General features: G+C 38.6%; 1 protein-coding gene across 1 annotated transcript; it reads right to left on the bottom strand.

Moving 5' to 3' along the window:
• Positions 1 to 2,895: 2,895 nt before the first annotated feature.
• n4bp1 (nedd4 binding protein 1) lies at positions 2,896 to 17,190 on the bottom strand. Its single transcript, XM_067420446.1, has 7 exons — positions 16,661 to 17,190; positions 10,921 to 12,449; positions 6,283 to 6,413; positions 6,073 to 6,169; positions 4,315 to 4,422; positions 3,652 to 3,753; positions 2,896 to 3,569 (listed from the first exon to the last, which is right to left on the bottom strand). The coding sequence occupies exons 1-7, from the start codon at positions 16,967 to 16,969 to the stop codon at positions 3,263 to 3,265; spliced, it is 2,583 nt and encodes an 860-aa protein (XP_067276547.1). The 5' UTR covers positions 16,970 to 17,190; the 3' UTR covers positions 2,896 to 3,262.
• Positions 17,191 to 22,004: the final 4,814 nt, after the last annotated feature.

Here is a 22,004-nt window from a genome sequence, read left to right as displayed (position 1 = left end):
TTTTTCCTCTATCCCTTAATGCAGCACCCTGTGTTAAAATCCCAGAGTACTCCTGCTCTCGTATCCCTGCTTGAAACATGCCCTGTCAGTAAACTCCTGAATATAGCCATTCCTTCTTCACATTAAAGCAGATATTTTCACATATAAAGATCCATTACTGACTTTTATATTGTCATACTTTAAACTCTGGTTCACAGACACTTAAGTTAATCCCAGGTAAAAATGCATGTTTGAGTTTTAACTGAAGCTTTGTTACAATATGCACACTAGTAATAGTTTTCTTCTTTATTTCTTTTTCTAGGGCATGCACATTTATGAAAGCTATTTAAATATCCTAATTGAAGGCCTAATCCTATATCGTATTGCCCTGTCTGTGAAACCATGCATATAAATGTCTTAATTCCAAAATGTGCATATTATTTAAGGGATATTATTCATGCATTTACTTAAAAATACTTTTTAGTCATAAAAAATCTACTAAAACACAGATTTCCACATTTGAGAGCAATCAATAGAATTAAATAATCATGACTAAACTCTAAAATTGTATATATTTAAGGGATATTATTCATGCATTTACTTAAAAATACTTTTTAGTCATAAAAAATCTACTAAAACACAGATTTCCACATTTGAGAGCAATCAATAGAATTAAATAATCATGACTAAACTCTAAAATTGTATATATTATTTTTAATCATTAAAAAGGTATTTCCCTGTTTTGAAAAACACTTGCAGATTTTGTCTCCACATTTTGGATACAGTCCATGACCACCAACTATCTAAACTATGACGTTTGTCTCTGGAACTAATATTCTCCACATTCCTCAACTCACTTCAGCCTTCCTACTAATGATAATCCGTGTTAACAATGCCTCTATTCAATGAAGTCTATCAGAACCAAATGTTGCATGCATACTTGTGCGACTTATGAATGACTAGCTGATTTCTTCTGATCTTCTGTTTAGTCAATCTTGCTTCCTTTATGTGCAATAAAGATCTGGCATCTTTGCCATGTTTGCAGTTAAAGATTAAAGGGCTATATGACTTCCTCACTGGTAATCCCAGCAGATGCTGCTTCCATCATTGCTGGTTTATCTTAAACCAGTGGGTTCAGGACAGTGGGGGAGGGCCTGTGGGGATTACTTTGACAAGTTATGTAAGCACACAGTCACACTAAAGGGAGAGATAATGAGAGAGAGAGATGGAGATTAACAGAGATGGTGGAAATATTAGCAGGTATAGGGAAGCAAGCGAAGCAATATTGGGGAGGAGAAATTCTGTGTTCCTGAGAATGCTGAGCTTTTCTGGAATGTTGATGGTATTTAAACCACCCACTCATGACTGGACAAAGAAAGTTTTTTCTCACTATGTTCTGCAGAAAAGGGGACAGACTGGGATAGGATGGTAAACAGAACGGTTTAGGTCTGGGAATTGCGGTCGAGGCTTCCCTAATCAAGCCCCCATTTTCTTCAAAACTCTTTTCACTCATTACTAATTACTGGTGGCTAACCAGATGACAAACAAATAAGAACCATTCAAACAGATGCAGACAGAAAGCATCTGCATAGCACAACATTTTTCTATAACGCTTTCACTACTTTTCTTAAAGAAAGATTCTTTCCCAAACATTGTAACAGCCTGCAATTGAGCAGTCAAATTAACTTAAAGGCATGCAGGATTTGCATATCGAGGGAGGTTTCAGTTTCCTCATCTTGTGCAACCTTAAAGAACCTGAGACGCATGTAAGGTCACGAAGGAAGGACAGGGACACCCCTATTGTAACGTTGCTAAACACTAGTTTCCCAAGACATGGTGCTGTCATTCATCTGTTGTCAAGTAATCGTGTCCGTACTTCAAATGGGGTTGGGAAAAGAGATATTTGGAGTATATTCAATGTTGGTTTAAGTCAGATTCATTACTCGTGTGAAGGCAAAGAAATGTGATAGCGTCACTGCTCATAAATGCTTCTCAAGGACTGACTGCTATGCATTTGTATAAGCTTAGTCTTTAAAAACTCTGTCGCCCCCTACCGTCATAGATGGTATTATGCAGATAAACCTAAACAATCCAAAAAGCTCATGCTAAAAACATGTAATCCTTTAGTATGAAAAAAGACAGACTATAGATGTCCTGATAAACATATAATTGGCCTTTATTAACACTGCCTTCCAGAAAAAGCAAAAAAGGTATTCAGCAGCCATACTGTGAGATACCCACAGTGCCTGCCGAGAGTGACGCTTCCGTGTTTAACGTCTATGCATTTTCATTCCAAAAATTGAATACCAATTCACAAAACGCAACGCTAAGCATATTTCAGTGATATTTTAACAACGAGTGAAAATACTGAACTATATTTTCACTTCAGTGGAAACAAAATGGTCAAAAGAAAACTGTTTTTCAACTGTGCATTGCATTTTTGTTCTCAATGTCCTCAGTCTTCCATTACATAATGAGGTTGGTAGAAGCTGGTAATCCCACAGCGCCCTCTGTTGTTCGTAACTGGGACAAAGGTTTAAATCAATGATGGCTCTGGTTTCCTGTTTGCTACAATATGATGACTTGCACAACAGGCAGAGAAGGGCTATGGAGCAATCTGGATTTTTTTTAGCCATTTAACTGTTTCAGTCTCCTGGGTCAAACAGGGAGACTCCAGGGATTCCTACAAACAATATACCATTTTGTCACCCTCTCCAGAGTTAACAGGAACTAAAATTAGTGGACAGGAAATGAGCAATTCTATCCTTTAAGCAGATGATAGGGCACTTCAGTAGGGCACTTTGAGTGACTGGAAACTAGAACTCATTTGGCTCAATTATGTCAATATTTACAAAACAGAAGTTACAGAAAGCACAACCATATAAAAAAAGCAAATTAACATTTGTCCTTCAGCAGTAATTTTAGCAGAGCGAGTTTAAAACAACTGTGTAGCCAGAACACCTTTTAGATTAGAGATTTCCAAATGAATAATTACAGGAAAGGAAGAATATTCTTCATGAATATTTACATCAAAAATGTATGCCTTTCTGACTGTACAGTCTCGAATATTTAAAGTTTGCGCTTAAACGATTTATAACTTAGGTTTTTTGTGCTTGCAGTCATATCTTTATCTAAATTAGTTGACAGAACAGAGTTCCTTGAACAAACCTTAAAAAAAGTTTGTAGCAGTGCTTTTCCATCATGGTATTCCTTAACAATAATTTAAAAAAAGCCCTGCGACCTCCATGCACAAGAGTGAAAACTAAATGTGTTTAAGTGTGCGTCAGCCCAGCAAGAGGCCCGACAGTGCATTCAGGTCCCTCATGTATGGGTTGTCACTGAGGATACGGTCAATACGCTGCTTTTGGTCAGGAAAGATGTCGTACAGCTTTCTTTTGAGCTCTGTAGTTTCAGAGGGCGACCGCTGCGGGGGTGGAGAAGGGGACGGTCGAGGAAGGTGCCAGTCTGGAGGGCCGGAGTGTGGCCAGTGGGAAGGGGAAGAGGGATGTGCTGTGGTCTGTGCTGCCGGGCCGTAAACTGACGGGGTTGCCCGAGGGTCTGTCCTCAGGGGGGGCATTAACGGACTACTTCTGTGAGAGGACAGAAAAGTTACGAGGAGTTACAGAAAAGACAGCAAATATGTGATAACCACTGGAGTGCTGTTAAACTCACCGACTGTCTTTAAAAAGAAACTCGTCTAGGTGAGGTCCATGCTTTCCAAGTGGGTCATCTGGGATCATAAAATGATCTTCTACGAAGGTGAACTGCAAGAGTCTGAAGAATCCATAAAAAGAGGGGTAAATATAAGCAGGGCAAACAGTAACTGAGCACACTAAAGGAGCATCCATGTACACTACCATTCAAAAGTTTCTTAAATGTATCTTATGCTCAGTAAAAACATTAAGTTTACTGCGAAATTTTGTTACAGTTTAAGATAACTTCTTTAAGATTAAATTCTATTTAATATATTTTTAAAATGTAATTTATTCATGTGATGGCAAAGCTGAGTTTTCAGCATCATTAGTCCAGTCTTCAGTGTCACATGATGCTTCAGAAATTAATCTAATATGTTATATTATGAATATTTTTTATTATAAACAATGTTGAAAACAGTTATGCTGCTAATATTAATCGTTAATTAAATTTATGTTTACAGGATTCTTTGATTGATAGAATGTTAAAAGAACAGCAATTATTTGATTAATAATTAAAAAAGTAATTATATTTACATGTTGGGTTAGCCCTTACTGACCCCAAACCTGGGAATGGTAATGTTATTAACATTAGGATTTAAGAAAAGATGGTCTTCTAGACATCTTGTAAATATGTTCTTACCTCTCCTGAATAATCCGTCTCCACGCTTCTGACTGGCTTACAAAGTCCCTCAGGTTGTCATTGGTGACAATGACCCCTCCGGTCTTCTCAGCCAGATGAAGCAGGAACCTGTGAAGAAAGTCATTGATCAAGCAGGGCTTAGAGAAAGAACCTGGGGCCTGTATAATTTGTGTAGAATGTATGGGTATGTAAAAAGGTTTTCCAATCCTGCCCATTCCTGAAATAACCAGAAATGAGCATACAACAGCAGTTAATATTATTCATGACATCAAATTTATATTTCCATATTCATACTGGCTTTCAGAAACATTAATAGCATTTAACGCTGCTAGAAAATAGAAAAAAAAACACAGATCAGGCATAACATTATAACATTAATATTGTGTTGGTCCCCTCTTTGCTGCCAAAATAGCCCTGACCCGTTGGGGCATGGACACCACAATGGGTCAGGGCTATGTCACTAGACCCCTAAAAGTGTGCTGTGGTATTTGGCACCAAGATGTTAGCATCAGATCCTTTAAGTCCTGTAAGTTGCGATGTGGGGCCTCCATGGATCGGATTTGTTTGTTCAGCACATCCCACAGATGCTCGATTGGATTGAGATCTGGGGAATTTTGAGACCAAGTCAACACTTCAAACTTGTGCTTCTCAAAACATTCCTGAACCATTTTTGCTTAGTGGCAGGGCACTTTATCCTGCTGAAAGAGGCCACAGCCACCAGGGAATACCGTTTCCATGAAAAGGGTGTACATGGTCTGCAACAATGTTTAGGTAGGTGGTACATGTCAAATTAACATCTACATGGATGGCATGACCCAATGTTTCCCAGCAGAAAATTGCTTAAGCCTCCGCCAAGCTTGCCTTCTTCCTATAGTGCATCCTGGCGCCATGTGTTCCCCAGGTTAGCGACACACAAACACACTCAGCAATCCACATAATGTAAACGAAAACGTGATTTATCGGACCAGGCCACCTTCTTCCGTTGCTCCGTGGTCCAGTTCTCATGCTCACCACTGTTGCCACTTTTGGCAGTGGACAGGGGTCAGTGTGGGCACCCAGACTGGTCTGCTGCTAAGCAGCCCCATACGCAACAAACTATGATGCACTGTGTATTCTGACATCTTTCTGTCAGAACCAGCATTAACTTCTTGAGCGATCGGAGCTACAGTAGGAACACACAAGCCAATTTTTGCTCCCTACGCGCATCAATGAGCCTTGGCCGCCCATGGCCCTATCACCGGTTCACCACTGTTCCTTCCCCTTTTGATAGATACTGACGACTGCAGACCGAGAACATCCCACAAGAGCTGCAGTTTTGGAGATGCTCTGACCCAGTCGTCTAGCCATCACAATTTGGCCCTTGTCAAACTTCCTCAAATCCTTACACTTGCCCATATCTCCTGCTATATCCCACCCACTGTAGTTACTGTGATGAAGAGATAATCATTGTTATTTACTTGACCTGTCAGTGGTCGTAATGTTATGACTAATCTGTGTAGAAGACACGCACTGTATATATCTGTCTGTAAATATATGTGCAGATATGAGACAGCACATATTTTTACACTAACTTTATTTTTTACTATTTCTATATACCTTTTGATGTCCTATCACTATTTCTGTGACTGTGCTTACACAACTATTTAACATTTGTGTAATTTCCAGAAACATCATTGAACATCTATGCAAATCAATCTAATCCACAAGCTAAATACTATTTTGTCTGATAATGTGTTGAGGAGCAGCTGGATCTTGTACCTGTCATCATGGGAGGATATTCTCTGTCCACACACTTCTCTAGACGGGGTAAAAGAAAGGAGTCGCAGGTTCTCCAGCTGGATCAGAAAGTGTTGTTCTGTAATAATAAGGACAATGCATCCTATTTTTGACTGGAGATATAGTATGTATGTAAATAAATAAAAACAGATGTTTTGCTGAGCTAATGACAGGAGAAAGCTGAGCTCCTACCAGTGATGTTGGGGTCTTTCTTCTGTCTCCACTGAGGAACAAAGACAGTGATTTCTCTGTGCCCTCTGCGCCAAAAGGCCTCAACAGCGATGGCAATCCCACGGCAAGAAAAGATCCGATGGAGTCCATGTCTGATGAGAGAAAATAGAGAGGGCAAAGGTCATGATAAGTTTGGAATAGCATACCTTTAAATTAGCAGCATGCAGTATCTACACGTTGTACAATGTGTGAACATTTTCTATGTTCACAGTATGTTTGGATGACCGACTGCTTATGCCGAAATGTAGTCCACAGTGCAACACTTTCCACTTTGCTCTTCACTTATGGATGTGCATCCATAAATATCAACCACAACTTGTGTTTTTAATCTCATTCTAGATTTATATTTGACATAATTGCAATTAAAATGCTACATTACTAAGATGACAAATGGATGACAGTTGCTAAATTAAATAATGTAGTGAGGTCATTTGTAAACAATGTAACTGATGTTTATCATTGCATTCTGCATAAAGAAATTTAAATAGTAGGCAGTTTACAATACATTCAAGAGTGTAACCAGTGTAATACAATCACATTCAAACATGTAAAATTCACCTAGAAGGCTGATTAAATAACCAAAGACCAAAGTTCCCTCTTGAATATCAATTTGCTCGATCAGGAAACGGCTCTGCATTCAATTTCACAATACATCTACCACTGATAGAGAGATAAGTTCATATGTAAATGCATTCGAGAACAGTGGTCAACCATTTTTACTTCCTTTTACATAGACAAGTCTCGATTAGATGCAACTGACGCAAAAGGGTGCAAAAATAGACACACATCTCCATCTATTCAGAACGCTCAGACAGAATAACACGCATACAGATGTGCCGCCGTGTACACACACACCCACCCGTCCACACACAGACACACAAATGAACCACAGAGGGGTCACAGGGAAGTTCCCTCTACGAGAGAAAGTTATTTTAAACAGGAAGTGTTACTAAATCGACGACCGTCGACCGTTGACGTAAAGAGTCAGATAACTTTCCCAGTCTGGAAATGTAAATTGCTAATATGCAAAAAAAAAAAAATTCATTTCTCCCTTGTATTTTTGACAAAAAACACCAAATAAAAAAACCCATGTGGTTCACCTCTACTCATCCATGAAGATATTATCCAATGATTGTAGATTCTGGCATAGACTGCGGAACGTACCAAAAGAAGGGAGGCACTAGAGTGGTGTGGTTTGCAGAACTTCGCACATTAGATGAAAAGCACAACGTCTCTAAAACAAGAAAACATTTCATTATCCTACATTATAATTGTCCCAAATCCTTGTTAATGTAGTCCTAGTCTGTGAGATTGTACATTTTAATATTAGAAACAGTAATAGTATAAATTAGATGCCAGATATATTATATATTCATTCTTTTAAACTTAAAGCTGCAGTCCGTAAGTATTGCCTCTTTGTCGCCATCTCTGTTTGAAACCTGCATTTAGAGTTATTTGCGGAATTATCATTTTTGCGTGGATTGTGCGTATGCGCAGATGAAACTAATGTTTCTGTGGCTGTTCATTCATCTGAATGTCATTCATTTAATGCACCGGTGTCGATACTGTACTTCAGAATCACATACTCTACGTCTTGGAAGTATGACCAAAACAAGAACTTTTACCTGAAAATGTCCTCAAGTAACATGTCTGCCACTTTTGTTCTGACCAAGTGAGAAAAAAGGCTTTACAATAAATCGCGCTACCAATGGTGACTAAATCTAACGATCGCATAGCTCATATAACAAACTGTGCGTATTATTATTATTGCTGTTATACTTTGTTCTCAAATTGTTAATGTTAAAAATATTAGCATTGCGTGACTATTTAGTGGTAGTTAGTCGTTTGACCGAATCTCTTGAACGAATGATTCGGTGCTACATCAAATACATTCTAACAGACACTGGTCGCCACCTACTGGCCTGACAATGTAATTGAAACTAATGTTACGCTTCAAACAAAGTTGGTATCTATGGTCATTTAATCGTTGATCAATGATTGTTGCTGCAACATTAGTGTTTATATGCAGACCATAAACTTTTAACCCAATACTTTATTATTATTTAATGTTTGAAACACAGAAATACCAATACTGTGTAGTTAAATAGAGTGTTTGTGAAGAGGTTTCAAACATATACCCTAACTTACATGACCGCGGCTCTCTCTGTGTCATTTAAGAATAAGATTGCATGTGTTTGAATTGAGATTGCGATCTATTAATGATTAATCATGCATATTAATAGGCCTATAGCCTATGTATTTTTGTGTCATATATTTGTACCAGACCTTAAGTAACCTAGGGTTACAAAATCTTGCTAATCTTTGAGTGGACATTTCTCTGAACACACCGCAAGTAAAAAACAATGCATAAGTAAATTATTTTGATAGATATACAGTTAAAAAAAATGTATATTCAAATGTTCAACCAATGTTCAACCATTGTTATATTCAAACATTAACAAATTTAAATGTGCAAAAAAAATAAACAACCGGTATTTCACAGTCAAGTAGCAGCAGCACTGTTTAATCGAATAGCCTCACACGTCCCGATTCTACATAGGTGTGAGGAACATTTCCTTCGAAAACAATCATACCACCTGAGAAAACAGAGATGTGAGAAATGAAACTATAACAAAATCCTAGATATATGCCAGACCAGAGTAACATCATTACAGCAATATCAGTAACTGTACAAACGTTGCCCCAGTTTGAGCCCAAGACCTTTGGCCTCTCCTTCACAATGACGCTATCTGTCAACTGCAGGCTATTGAGATCCTTCCTGACCTGCTATGACAGCAGTTCTTGGTAACTGCATATTTGGGCTGCTATGGCAACAAGATTTCACCTGAGGATTCAGATCTCAAATATCATGCAAGCATACAAATCAGCCATGAGAAACCCTGTGTGAGCTGTTGTCTTCAAGACTGGCTGAACATGTGATAGAGTTACTGTTCTGTGATCTGCATGGATAATATGCTGTAATTAGTTACACATACACCTTTTGTTTCTTACTATTACTTGAGTGGGAACGTTTCTTCAAAGCCAAAAAATACTCCATGTTTCACATCTTTCTAAGTATATGCCCACACCATTTGTTGAAGTAAAGGTCTTGAGTTATAAAAACTCCCACCTAACAACACCTTATCCCACGATTTCTATCCTCAGTTTGACTTCACCAGTAGGGTCTAAAAAGAGATTTTTCCCTTTATAACCCTTTATAACACCTCAGTTTCCACACTAGTATTTCAAAGAAGCACAGTCACCTCCGGTAAGCCACTTAAAGGGCAAAATAAGGGGCTGACAATGGGAGAGACCCACTGAGAGGTTGCCGTTTAGGTGGGAGGGAGGAAGGGGGTGTGATCGAGAAAGACAGAAAGGAAAGAAGGGGGTTGCACCTGGTTTTAGGTTGTCAAACACAAACATTTACAGACTAGAGTTCATAAACACTCACAGACCTTACTGGAAGTGACTTACTTTAACCTTTACTCACACTCAACAACACAACATTTTCACACTCCCTCAAATTACCTCCAAAAAAGCAATTACATGTGTCCATTAAAATGGTTTCATGCTATAATTGCGTCATTTAAATGCTGAACTTGAAATAATGAATACATCATGCAGTTTTAGTAAGTCTTTTAGTAAGGTTTTGTAGGGTCACCTTAGATGCTGTCATTTACCCACTCATCATTTTCTTTCTCCCAAGGAACACAACAGGAGAAATTTTAAAGAATGTTCCACACAGTCCCTTTTTAAACAATGCAAGCAGCAGTGACCGGGATCTGTCAAGCGCCAACGCAAAATCTTTTTAACAGTTATACATTACCATCAAGGCAGCCGTAGTACATGTGTGGCACATAGAAGGCCTTGGGACTAAGAAAACATAATGGTGGTGTAGTGTTTACCTCTTAAGAATAGTATGGATCATTTTTATATTTTGCTCAATGTAATTAAGTACTAAAAACTTACTCTTATTATTTTAAACTCTCATCATGAACACAAAAAGTTAACTAGTAATTTCAAAGCTTTTTTCTACACCAATTATTTACCAAATGATAACATTGTTTATTATGAAATGCTATTAATATACTGATTAATAATGGTAAATGTATGGGGGGGAATCATCTAAAGGCGCCACACATTAACTTGTCACAAACATGGTTTAGTTAAAATGTTTTCTGTAGTGTTTTAGCAAATGTATGCTTCTTTGTTTCTGCTATTGTTGTTAAAATAATTGTGTCATTTGCAGGTCTAAATGTTGTGCTTTAGTGTCTTTAGCAGAAGAGAGAACAAACACACATGGAGGGGAAAGGGCTTGAATAAAGCTTGTTTGGCACTAGATAAAAATATTAGAGTATGCAGCGCCGAAAGACCATTGGCGTAAACCACCCGGCACGCTTGTGGTGTGAACCACTCTGTTGTTTGACACGCTGATTACTTTTAGAAAAAAAAATGGCGTAATTATGTCACACAGTCCAAATGGAACCAAATCAGTCCCTGGAACCGGACTGTGGCCCGCCATTTGAATACCACTGACCTACATGAAAAAATAAGAATTGTCATTATCCCCAAAAATTATACAATTTGATGGAGACTTACGCCATTGCCACATTGCTGCCATCAATGATGACGTGTCGCAGATCTGGGCAGCCTGGTTCGTTCTGTAGGACAAGTCGGTAGGGGGTTCGCAGGGACTGCTGAAAACGAGACATGCCGGTGAGGGGTGCAGGTTTAGAGGTGCTATGTGCCTCAGGGCGAGATAAAGGTGCCCTTCCAGGGAGCGTCTGGTAAGAGCAACCTGGTCGTGTGTCGGTGGTCCGGAGAGGAGGGCCTTGAGAGGAGCTGCGGAGATTGGTCACACTTTCCATCCGCATAGGAACCATTGTTTGAGAGCTACCGCGGGGTAGGTAATCAAACCGGGACTCTGATTTCAAATCAAGTGTAGCCATTCTGGGCTTCCTCTCGATCTCTGTGAAGTCGCCATCATCGTCATCGATGATGATCACTTCACATATGTCGTTCTGTGCACCATTGTTTCTTTTAAGAGTGGATGAGGCCATTGGTATGCAGCTTGTCTGGTTCTTCTGAACTATGCCATTAGTACTAGGAGGTCTAATGTTTTCATTGCACTTGATCTCTGCGAGAGCTCGCATCTGCACCCGTTCCTTCTCTTTGAGCCTGGTGGAGGTCAATGTAGACGAGGCGTTTACGCAGGGGGATAGGCTGGTTGTGCAGGAGGTGCTTTGGGTTCCTTGCGTGCTCTGGGTCTTATGGGTCTCCTCCACAATGCGTTCCAGCAGTAAAAACGTGTCCTCTGTCTGCCCCGTCTCCCGTACCACCCGCTCCACCACCTCCTGCTGGTAGCCCATGGTTCGGAAGAAGTTAACAAGACAGCGCAAGTTAGTCTCAGGACTCACTGCCTCACTTTCATTTGTTGCTTCACTAGCAGCTAGTGTCCCCTTTGCAGGCGTAACAGCAGAAGTTTGGCTCGGCTCTCGCTGTCGTTCTTCCCACTGCTCCTCTTCTCTCCTTTCCAGCGAGTATTGCCGCTTAGTGTCCCTTTGCTCGCTTTCAGAGGACCGTCGCTTGTTGCAACGTCCGTTGAGACCAGGCATAATGTCAGGAGTGATCACAGGACCTGAGGTTTTGTCCTCAAAACTGGCGTCAAGGATACGGTTGGAGAGGTCAGTTACGGGTGTGCTGGTCTGAGAACGGTCCTGCTCAAGGTCTATGATAACTATAGGCTGCGTGGGGCTTTGAGCCAAGCCCAAAAGTTCCTCTTTGAGGGCACTGGGCAGCAACAGCAGCTCCATTGCATATTTATCAGCCCGGTCCTCCACAAAAGTCTTAAAATTGCGCTTAACCAAGGGCTCCCTGTCAGCAGGCAAGCTTCGCTTCTCCTGAAAGAGGGCAACAAACTGCTGAACGCGACTTTGAGCCATGACGACGGCCTCCGCAGACCCGCTCAACCTCAAACGGCCTGGCTCCAGAACTTGAACCTCTGCACTCGTGTCTCTAAGCAGTCGGTCCAAAAAGAGTCCACGAGCACCAGTGAAAATGCAGTGCATGTCCACTGGGTACCATTCTTCTTTTTGAAGTTCTGGGTCACACAGGCCTTTTACATACTCCTGCAAAACAATCCCAGCAGAAAAGGATTACAACACATACATTTGTAAAAGATTCAAACTTCACTTCTACATGCAGTAGGGGTGACATAACACAAGTATAAATGCTTTTCTCTAGAAAAGTTTCTTTAATTTAAACTAGGATGCATATATGATTTGCCTTGAGGGCCCAAATGACCAAGAATTGCATCATCATTCTAGGGAGATTCCACATGTCTATTATCATATTGACGAAAGTGTGAATACATATCCAAGTATGCAAGTATGACACTGCACCCAAATGTAGACTGCTACTGGCTAAAACACTGATCTACTCTGTTTTGCTTATAACAATGTGCCAACACTGAGCATAAGTGAATGCATAATGCTAAAATATTGGTATAAATATTAGTGAAATTACCAAATCCTAAAGGCTGATATTATATATGTGTGTGTGTGTGTGTGTGTGTGTGTGTTATTTTATAATGAGATAATTTTTTTAATGAGATGCACGTATAAACCTTGCCAACAAAGGTGAAACTTTCACCCTGTGTTTTTCCACCAATAAAAGCGTAATGGAAAATAAGAGATTAAGACACATATATTAGTACTGTTGTAGTGTAAAATAACAATTATATTATTTTTTTATAATTTTTATTTTACAGTGAAAGTCTTGAGTAACTTTTCATATATTTATTAGGGGTTCAAGCACGAAGTGCTGAACACCTATTGTATTTGTGCTGATTTTTATTATTATTATTATTATTATTATTATTATTATTATTCTGCCGTAAAACTCATCGTGCAGACCAAACCGTAAATGCTAGAGACTTCAAACTTTGTCAATAGGTAGTCCAAAAATCGAGGAGAGGTTATCAAATTATGAGCCAGATTGGCCAATAGGTGGCGCTACAGCAACCAAAAACGCGAAATGGCTCATAACTCCTAAACCGTTCATCCTAAGGGTCAAGTGTCTTATATCATTGGAAAGCTGAGACCATGACGAACAAAACGTATATCTCCGATTTCATTTCCGGTATGCAAATTTTTCCGCCATTTTGAATTTTGTCAAAAACCTACTTTTGCGAACTAGTCCCTGGTTTTTTGACATATCAGAACCAAACCAGTGCCAAAATGTTCTCTCTAGTCTGAATATCAATAATTATCAAAAAAAGTTGAAATTTTGACTCATGAACGAAAAGGGGCGTGGAAATGTACATTTAAGGCGGAGCCTATTTTACTAAAGAGGCTATAACTCCAGCAAGAAATGAGATATCTTCACCAAACTTGGTACACATGTGTATGGGCTCAGTCTTTGGTCACGATAAAAAAATCGCGACGATTGGCCACTTGGTGGCGCTATAACATGGAAAAAACACAAAAAGGGCTATAACCACGCGACCGCTAGTCCGATTGACTGGAAAATTGGTATGCAATGTCTTGGCCCAAGGTACCATGTCTGTCTATGAGAACATTGGCGTATCTCAAAAAACATGGCCGCCATCGGCCAATGAAATTTGAGCACCTATTAGACAGGGTTAACGAAGGTCGATCGGAACAAAACTCAGTGGGCATGTTTAACTCATGGTCCTAGAGGTCTGTAAGAATTTTGAAAGAAATCGGCCACTAGCTGGCGCTAACGAGTTTTATGGCTCTGCAATCACGTGGCGTTGCACACATCGGCAAAATATGCATATCATATGATAGATCTCCTCATGTTGAACAACTTTGCCTCCAGAACCATTGCTGTCAATCAAATCATTAAATAAATATTTGCAATTATGTTAAAAACCTACTTTTGCGAACTAGTCCCTGGTTTTTTGCCCGACCGGAACCAAACCAGTCTAGGACAATTCTCTGGACTCTCTAGATCAATAATTATCAAAAAAAAGTTGATTTTTTGCATTTGGATGGCTATAACAGAGCCATTTAGAAAAGAGGCGTGGCAAAATACACTCAAAAGCCTATAAATCCTAAGGGAAAACTCAAAACTTCACGGAAATTGTTGGGTATATGTGGCATACCATGTTGAAGACACATGCAAAGTTTTATGGAGATCGGAGTATAGGGGGCGCTATAAGTGTTAAAAAGCTTTGAAAACCATGTATTCCCTATGGTGAATTGCCTGTAAATGGTATTTTCCATCTTTGTAATCAAGTGGGGTTAAAACAGCCACATAATATGCATATATTATGATAGATCTTCTCATACTGAACAACTTTGCCTCTAAACTAGTCCTAGGATTTTTGCCTGATCGGAACCAAACCACAGCAGTATGATTCTCTGCACTCTCCTGATCAATTCATATTTAGACTTTATAAAGTCATTATTATAATATTTAAAATCACATTTTGTCAGTTTATCACTTCATTTCACCTGATATCTCTCAAATTCATTCAGTGCTTAAAAGCCTTCCATGCAAAAGGTGTCAAATGCTTAAAAACCTTAAATGGCTTGAACCCCGCTAAATGCTGCTCGCAGCTTTAATTATTATTATTATTGCTACTACTTTATAGTCATATTGATATAGTATAAAATCACAAATAAATGCAATTTTTTTTTAGAAAAAAATGCTATTAGATATTTCCCCAAATCACGTAGCCCTAAAAGTACTATATTCTAAAATGCTCTAATGTGGGTTACAAATGATGAGCACACCTGGGCTTCTATGGTATTTCTTAACTTAATAGTCATCATATTGACACGATTGTGTGGCTTTCAGTAAGTGGGTAGTAAGTGGGCCTGGGTAGCGAATAACTACCAGCTGAAGAGCATAAGTTGGAGAAGAAACAACAACAACACAGGAACCCCTTGGGGTGGACCATTCTGCCACATCTCTGCTGAACTTTTAATTTCTTTGATCTGAGTGAGCACAGTTACGGTAAAAGAAATACTCGTATTACAGTACCAGTAATGACACTAGGTTAAAAGCCACTACACTTAGTAGTAACTAAAACCGAAAGTGAAATACACTGGGGGCATCCCATCTTGTCCTGACTAAGCAAACAGATCTGTTAAAGACCCATGAGAACATTCATGACACAGTTTGGAAGAGAAGCAGACATCGGGTTATTTTAATTCAAACAGGAAGAGATATTCAAAAGTCAGTGAGATGTGGAGACAAGAGCTTTTTTGCCTGCTAATGTGATTTGAGTTTTGTGGTCGGGTGTTGTTATATTTACACCTGAGAAAATTTATTACAAATAAATCAAAAAGTTTAGACAAAGAGGAAGCGGACATGGTGGCGAAACACATCCACTGAGTGGTTTCCGTTTCATGGCTTTACAATAAGGATATTCCAGGATTACTGGCACTGGTGGTTATAATTTCCTTATTAGATCGGACTAGAATTGCAAACAATGGGATGTCAGAACTAGGTGATGACGTCGAATGTGCTCAGTGAAAAACCACGTCTTTTTTTGCTGTATAGCTAACTCATTTTTTAGACACCACATTAACGGGAAACATCTGTGAAAATGTACAGGGTTGGATCATCTATAAACCTTTGGAAAGCTTAAGTGTTCTTCTGTCTGATAAGACATTATGAAATACACTGATCTATTTGCATTGGTCATGTTGGATCTATGTCGTTTAGCGAGAACTTGAAATTTGGCCATTGTGATTCACAGGTATGAATCACAGCCTTGCTGATGTTCCATCAATGATACATCATGATTGGGAATGTGATATTACTTTTATACATCAGAGCTATAAAAAAGTAAATAATATCGATTAACTAATGTTTCAGACAAAAACTGGCCACCGTTTATAATTTCCGCAGAGGAAAAATGGATTCAGTAAAGCCAAATCATCAAGCTTTGCGTCTCACCAAGTAATGTGAAGACCAAAAGACTGAACTTAAATGGCTGAGGACTAAATATCAGTCCTCTTTGAACTGTTGTATAACTTTATTTACATGCTCATTTGTCTGAAAATGATCATTATTAAAGTAGGTTAAATAAAAGACAAATCATTTTAAACGCAAAAAAATGATTTTAAACACATAGCACACAAGAGATACCATTAGTCTTGGTCTAAATGTCTAATAAAGACAAACATGTTGTCAAACGCAGCTGAGTTCAGTCTGACATTAGCTTCCTCCAGCTATTATGTTGCAAGTTTGCCTTTAAGGTCAGCAATTTCCATTCAGACAGTCAAAAAAAAAGAAGAAGAAATAAATAAAAACAAGCAGTAACATTGTGTTTGAATGTGAGTAACACACTATAAACATTTACCTTTGCTTTAAACACATCCTCCTTTTTCCCCTTCAGCTGGAGCCAGATCTGTCTTGAAGCCTTACTTCCGTGGGCTCCAGTGTGATCCAAGAGCCCAATGATCGTGAAAGTCACTTGGAAAACCTGTTCGACCTTCGGTTTGCTGCATCTGAGCTCGGCCTGCTTGTCCTCATGCACCGTGAACTCGTCTACGGTGAGCGGCTCTGACTGCGTTCTGCTTGTGGTCGGTGACTGCCTTCCTCCCGGCGGCTCAATGCAGGTTACCTCGGTGATTCGCTTCATCCCGAGGAGGGGCCGCGTTGTTGACATTTTATTTTCAGCTTTATCAATCTATGTTGCCCACAGCGACTTCACTTTCAAAACCACTATTTGTAAAATGAATCGTTTACCCCTTTCATGTTAGCTTTCCACCCGCTGTCTCCAGGCGTTTGTCAACAGCGCTGTAGTAACTGTGTTTTGACGTTACTCTCGGTTAGCCTGCTAGCCTAACATCTCAAGCCGTCGCACCCGGAAAACCCCGCGCACGTCATCAGCAGACGACGACGTTGTTGATATGTCATTGCATTGATTGCAGATAAGAGTCTGTTGCAAGTTATAACCATAGTTTATGCAAAAATACCATACTTAAGTTATTGTTACTACTGTAAAACTGTATGTATTAAAGTTTTTATTATATGTGGGTTGTTGACATATTTATTTATCTATGTTGACATTTTCACTTTCACACAAGATAAAAAAATATATTAATATTGTTGTCCTTATTTAAAATGTTGTAAGTGGTTAAACATTTAGTTGTCTTACATAGGCTTATTCATATAAAAATGCCTTTGTCTTTAGATTTTTTGAGCCAAATCTTAAAATTGTCCTATGGTGTGACGGTCTCAGGCATGGTTCAATAAATAATATATAGTTATAAAGTTATAATATATAGTTTATTTAATTAAAAAAAAGTTATAAATTTTATATATATATATATATATATATATATATATATATATATATATATATATATATATATATATATACACACACACACACACACACACACACCCTCCATAATTCATTATAATTTTCTAATTAAATAATAAAATAGTAATTCAATAATTATTTTATCATTCATTAGGAGAACTTTGATTTCACCTTTATAATTATTCCATCATTGTTAGTCTTATTATTTTTCATAATTAAAAATGAATTAACTACCAAATGATGTGATTCAAAAATATTTTTCGTTACACTAGTATATGATTTGTTCCTTTAGCAAATACTTAACACCTGTGTTTCATTAGTTGTTCTGGGCCTTCATTCTCATAACAAGCAGGTGCAATGTCTTCATCTCTCAAAAGACCTGATGGGCTTGTGGCCTTGAAAAAATGAAATGTTGTTCTGGGCCCTTATTCTAATCTCTCTTCATTCCTGGGAAATGTTGATACCCTGCAAATATAGTTTTTTTGTTGACAATGTGTTAGTGGATAGAAAACACATGACCTTGAAGAGGCTTACTGGATGTTAGAAAGGTGGTCTAGACCCTGAGTTACTGCTTAACTATAGCAGTATAGTTACTGTTTTAGCACTTTGAGATTTTGTTTAATATAAAGTGCATTATAAATAAAATTTATTATTATTATTACATCGGTTTAAACATCCTTTCTGACAGAAAAGTCCAGAATCAATAGTTCACATGATAAACTCACCCTCATTTGGAAGCCATCCAAAAACTTTGATAAATCATAGCTATCACATAAAACATCAAACTTACGGCATACTAAATTAAATATACATCTAAAAGTATATTAAAGGGGTCATAAGATTGCTCTAAAAATAACATTATTTGGTTTAATGCAATGTGTTTATGTGGTTTTAGGTTAAAAAGCCATTATTTTACACATACTGCACATTATTTTGGAACAGAGCTGTAACTAAAGCTAATTTTCTAATTCCCCTCCTTTGGAAGGCCAAATAAAGTAGTTTGGCTTTCGCAATGAAATGACTACAGCGAGAATAAAAGTTACGCCTTATTTCTTTGCCTTTACAATTGGGCGGTGTTATAAAACTCTGCCCACATATACTGATGTAGAGATGTGGGGGTGTGTTTGAGCGAAGTATTTTAGGAATGGCTGAGCCTTAACTTTTACAAAGAATACATCTTTGGGTTTGAGACTTTAAGCTTTGTAACTCTGATTTTATAGATGCACAAACAGCTACATATCACACTAAAGAAAAAGGAAACCAAGAAATGACATCATATTTTCCCATTCAGTCATAATTATGACATAAAAATTAAGGTGTGCTGTGGTATCTGGCATCAAGATGTTAGTAGCAGATAATTTAGTTCCTGGAATCTGCGAGGTGGAGCTTCTATGGATCGGACTTGTTTGTTCAGCACATCCCACAGACGCTCGATTGGATTGAGATCTGAGGAATTTCAAAAGTCAACACCTAAAACTTGTTGTTGCACTCCTCAAACCATTCCTGGACCATTTTTACTTTGTGGCAGAGCACATTATCCTGCTGAAAGAGGCCACAGCCACCAGGGAATACCGTTTCCATGAAAGACATGGCCTGCAACAATGCTTCGGTAGGTGGTACGGGTCAAAGTAACATCCACATGGATGGCAGGACTCAAGGTTTCCCAGCAGAACATTGCCAAAAGCATCACACTGCCTCTGTCGGCTTGCCTTCTTCTCATAGTGCATCCTGGTGCCACGTGTTGAATCCCAGGGGGATGATGCATGCACACCCGGACATCCACGTGATGTAAAAGAAAATGTGACCAGGGCACCTTCTTCAATTGCTCCATGGTTCAGTTCGTGCTTTCGGCAGTGGATAGGGGGGGTCATCATTGGCACCTTGACTGGTCTGCGGCTATGCAGCCCCATACGCAACAAACTGCGATGAACTGTGTATTCTGACACCTTCTATCAGAACCAGCATTTACTTTTTTGAGAAATTTGACCTACAGATGCTCGTCTTTTTCTTGGCCGCTCGTGACCCTGTCGCCGGTTCAAACCGGCTCCTTCTTTAAACCACTTTTGATGGATACTGATCACTAGGACCGGGAAAACCCCATAAGAGCTGCAGTTTTGGAGATGCTCTGACCCAGTTGTCTAGCTATCACAATTTGTCCTTGTCACACTTGCTTAAACCTATACACTTGCCCGTTTTTCCTGCTTCTAACACATCAACTTTGAGGACAAATTGTTATTTTGCTGCCTAATTTATCCCCACCCACTAACAGGCGCCGTGATGAAGAGATAATCATTGTTATTCACTTCACCTATCAGTGGTTGTAATGTTATGCCTGTTCAGACACAATTTTTTGTCCATATAATAAGAATCAGTGGGGTCCACTGTTGTTTCTGACTTTTTGTAAGTCGCCAGTGACTTATAAAATATCTTCTTTCAAAATTGCAATATTTCATTTCTAAATAAAATTGTTTTAGTGAAATCTTGAAAGTTACTGTGTGATCCCACCTACTTACGTAATCTGCATTTACATAAATGATGGCACACTCATCCACAGAACTGGCATAAAACTTGAACACCTGAGTTTCTGGGTACAATTAAAACTTGTGCATCAAAAGAAGTACTTTTTCCTTTCAAGCTCTCAGGGACAGAGAGTGTGTGGGCACTGCATCTGTGCAGAGGAGGGAGGGGCTGAAGAGGAACTAGAACAAAAGTAGACTGTTGTAAGAGTGCAAGGCCATGAGGCAGTTCGCTACACAAGCAGAGGCAGTAGTTATACAGACCATTCACGACAACAGTCTGTTATCCACTAAGGGCCATGGCAGAGCGCTCTCTCTCTAGAGACGAGAGATGACAAATATTCAGACAGCACAAAAGAGTGCTCACATTCAGACACATGCAGTTATGTGAGCTCGTGTGAGTACACCCACACATGCAAAGTTGTGAAGGTTACTTAGGAAATGTAATAGATTACAGATTACTGTATTCAAAATGTAATAACGTAACTATTCCAATTACTTTATTAAAGTAATGTTACTGATTACATTAGATTACTTTTCTAAATTTCAAACGAATGTTTTCAAACGATAATCATTTTCAAACATTTAAACCAGGCAGGGTTAACCTTACATTAGTACTCAACACTGATTACTGTCAGACTTTCTAAGTCATTCATCACTTGAATTAATTAGTAAATATTAAATGATAGACTACAATGCTGAAATTATTGTAATAATAGAACTGACATGGTTACCAACCTTATTCAAGGAGGACAAACATTAGCTATATTTTCTGTAAATAGAAGTGTGGCTAGTAAAGATGTCTTTAGCTAGCTAGCTATAGCAGACTAGCTAATTTGTCATGAATGGAGATTAACATCGTCAAATAAACTACAGGATATGCACCAAGCAATACAGAGCTAAAATACTACATTAGTAGCACGGTGTGCAGGCGGGAGTAGGCAACACCTTTCCTACTTTATTTAATGACTGCAGATGCTTCCTAAGGTGAAAACTTCAATCTCAATAGCATTTTACCAAACTGTTATATTTGTGCCCTTTTTGATTTCTGGATGAAATTATTTTATCATGTTCAGCACTGCAACACATTTTTATCACTCACCATGGCGGCAATTTTGAGCTTTCAGCTTATTGGCAGATGTGTGCTGCAAATGAAAACGAAAATCAAAAGCATCAGAATATCACTTCTTTATAGTAGACGGCCTAGTAACAGGCAAACAACAAATTAATATTATTCAGCATAACCTAGCTTTTCACAAAAACATGTCCCCCTTTGAAATCATTAATATTTCCATCAAGTAACTGTAATTTAATTACACTTTTTTTTTCTCAGTAACTACACTTATCTTGTAATGAAATTATGTCATGCCATTAAATGTAACTAGTTACTTCCAAACACTGCATGTGTCATACCACAGACAGCAATAAAGTGTTGGCCCACATTCAGGCTACATCTTGTAGATGTGTATTTTCAATCTAAAATTCTGTATAATTCTTAAAAGCAAATCGAAATTAAACCTGACACAAGTTAGACCAACATCACATCCATTTTGGAACATATACTGCAAGTAATAAATTAATATTGAATACAAATTAGCCTTAATCAACAGCAATTGTGGCATAATGCTCATTATACACTCACTGGCCACTTTATTAGGTACACCTGTTCAACTGCATGTAAACACACATATCTAATCAGCCAAAGACATGGCAGAAACTCAATGCATTTAGGCGTGTATACATGTCAATTGGCAGAAACTCAATGCATTTAGGCGTGTAGACATGTCAATACGATACGATCTGCTAAAGTTCAAACTTAAGTGAACCTGTAATGGTTGTTGGTGCCAGACTTTTGAGAC

The sequence above is a fragment of the Pseudorasbora parva genome, chromosome 16 (assembly GCF_024679245.1).
Source record: "Pseudorasbora parva isolate DD20220531a chromosome 16, ASM2467924v1, whole genome shotgun sequence".
In the NCBI taxonomy this organism is placed as follows: Eukaryota; Metazoa; Chordata; class Actinopteri; order Cypriniformes; family Gobionidae; genus Pseudorasbora; species Pseudorasbora parva.
This window is presented reverse-complemented; position numbering and strand designations above follow the sequence as displayed.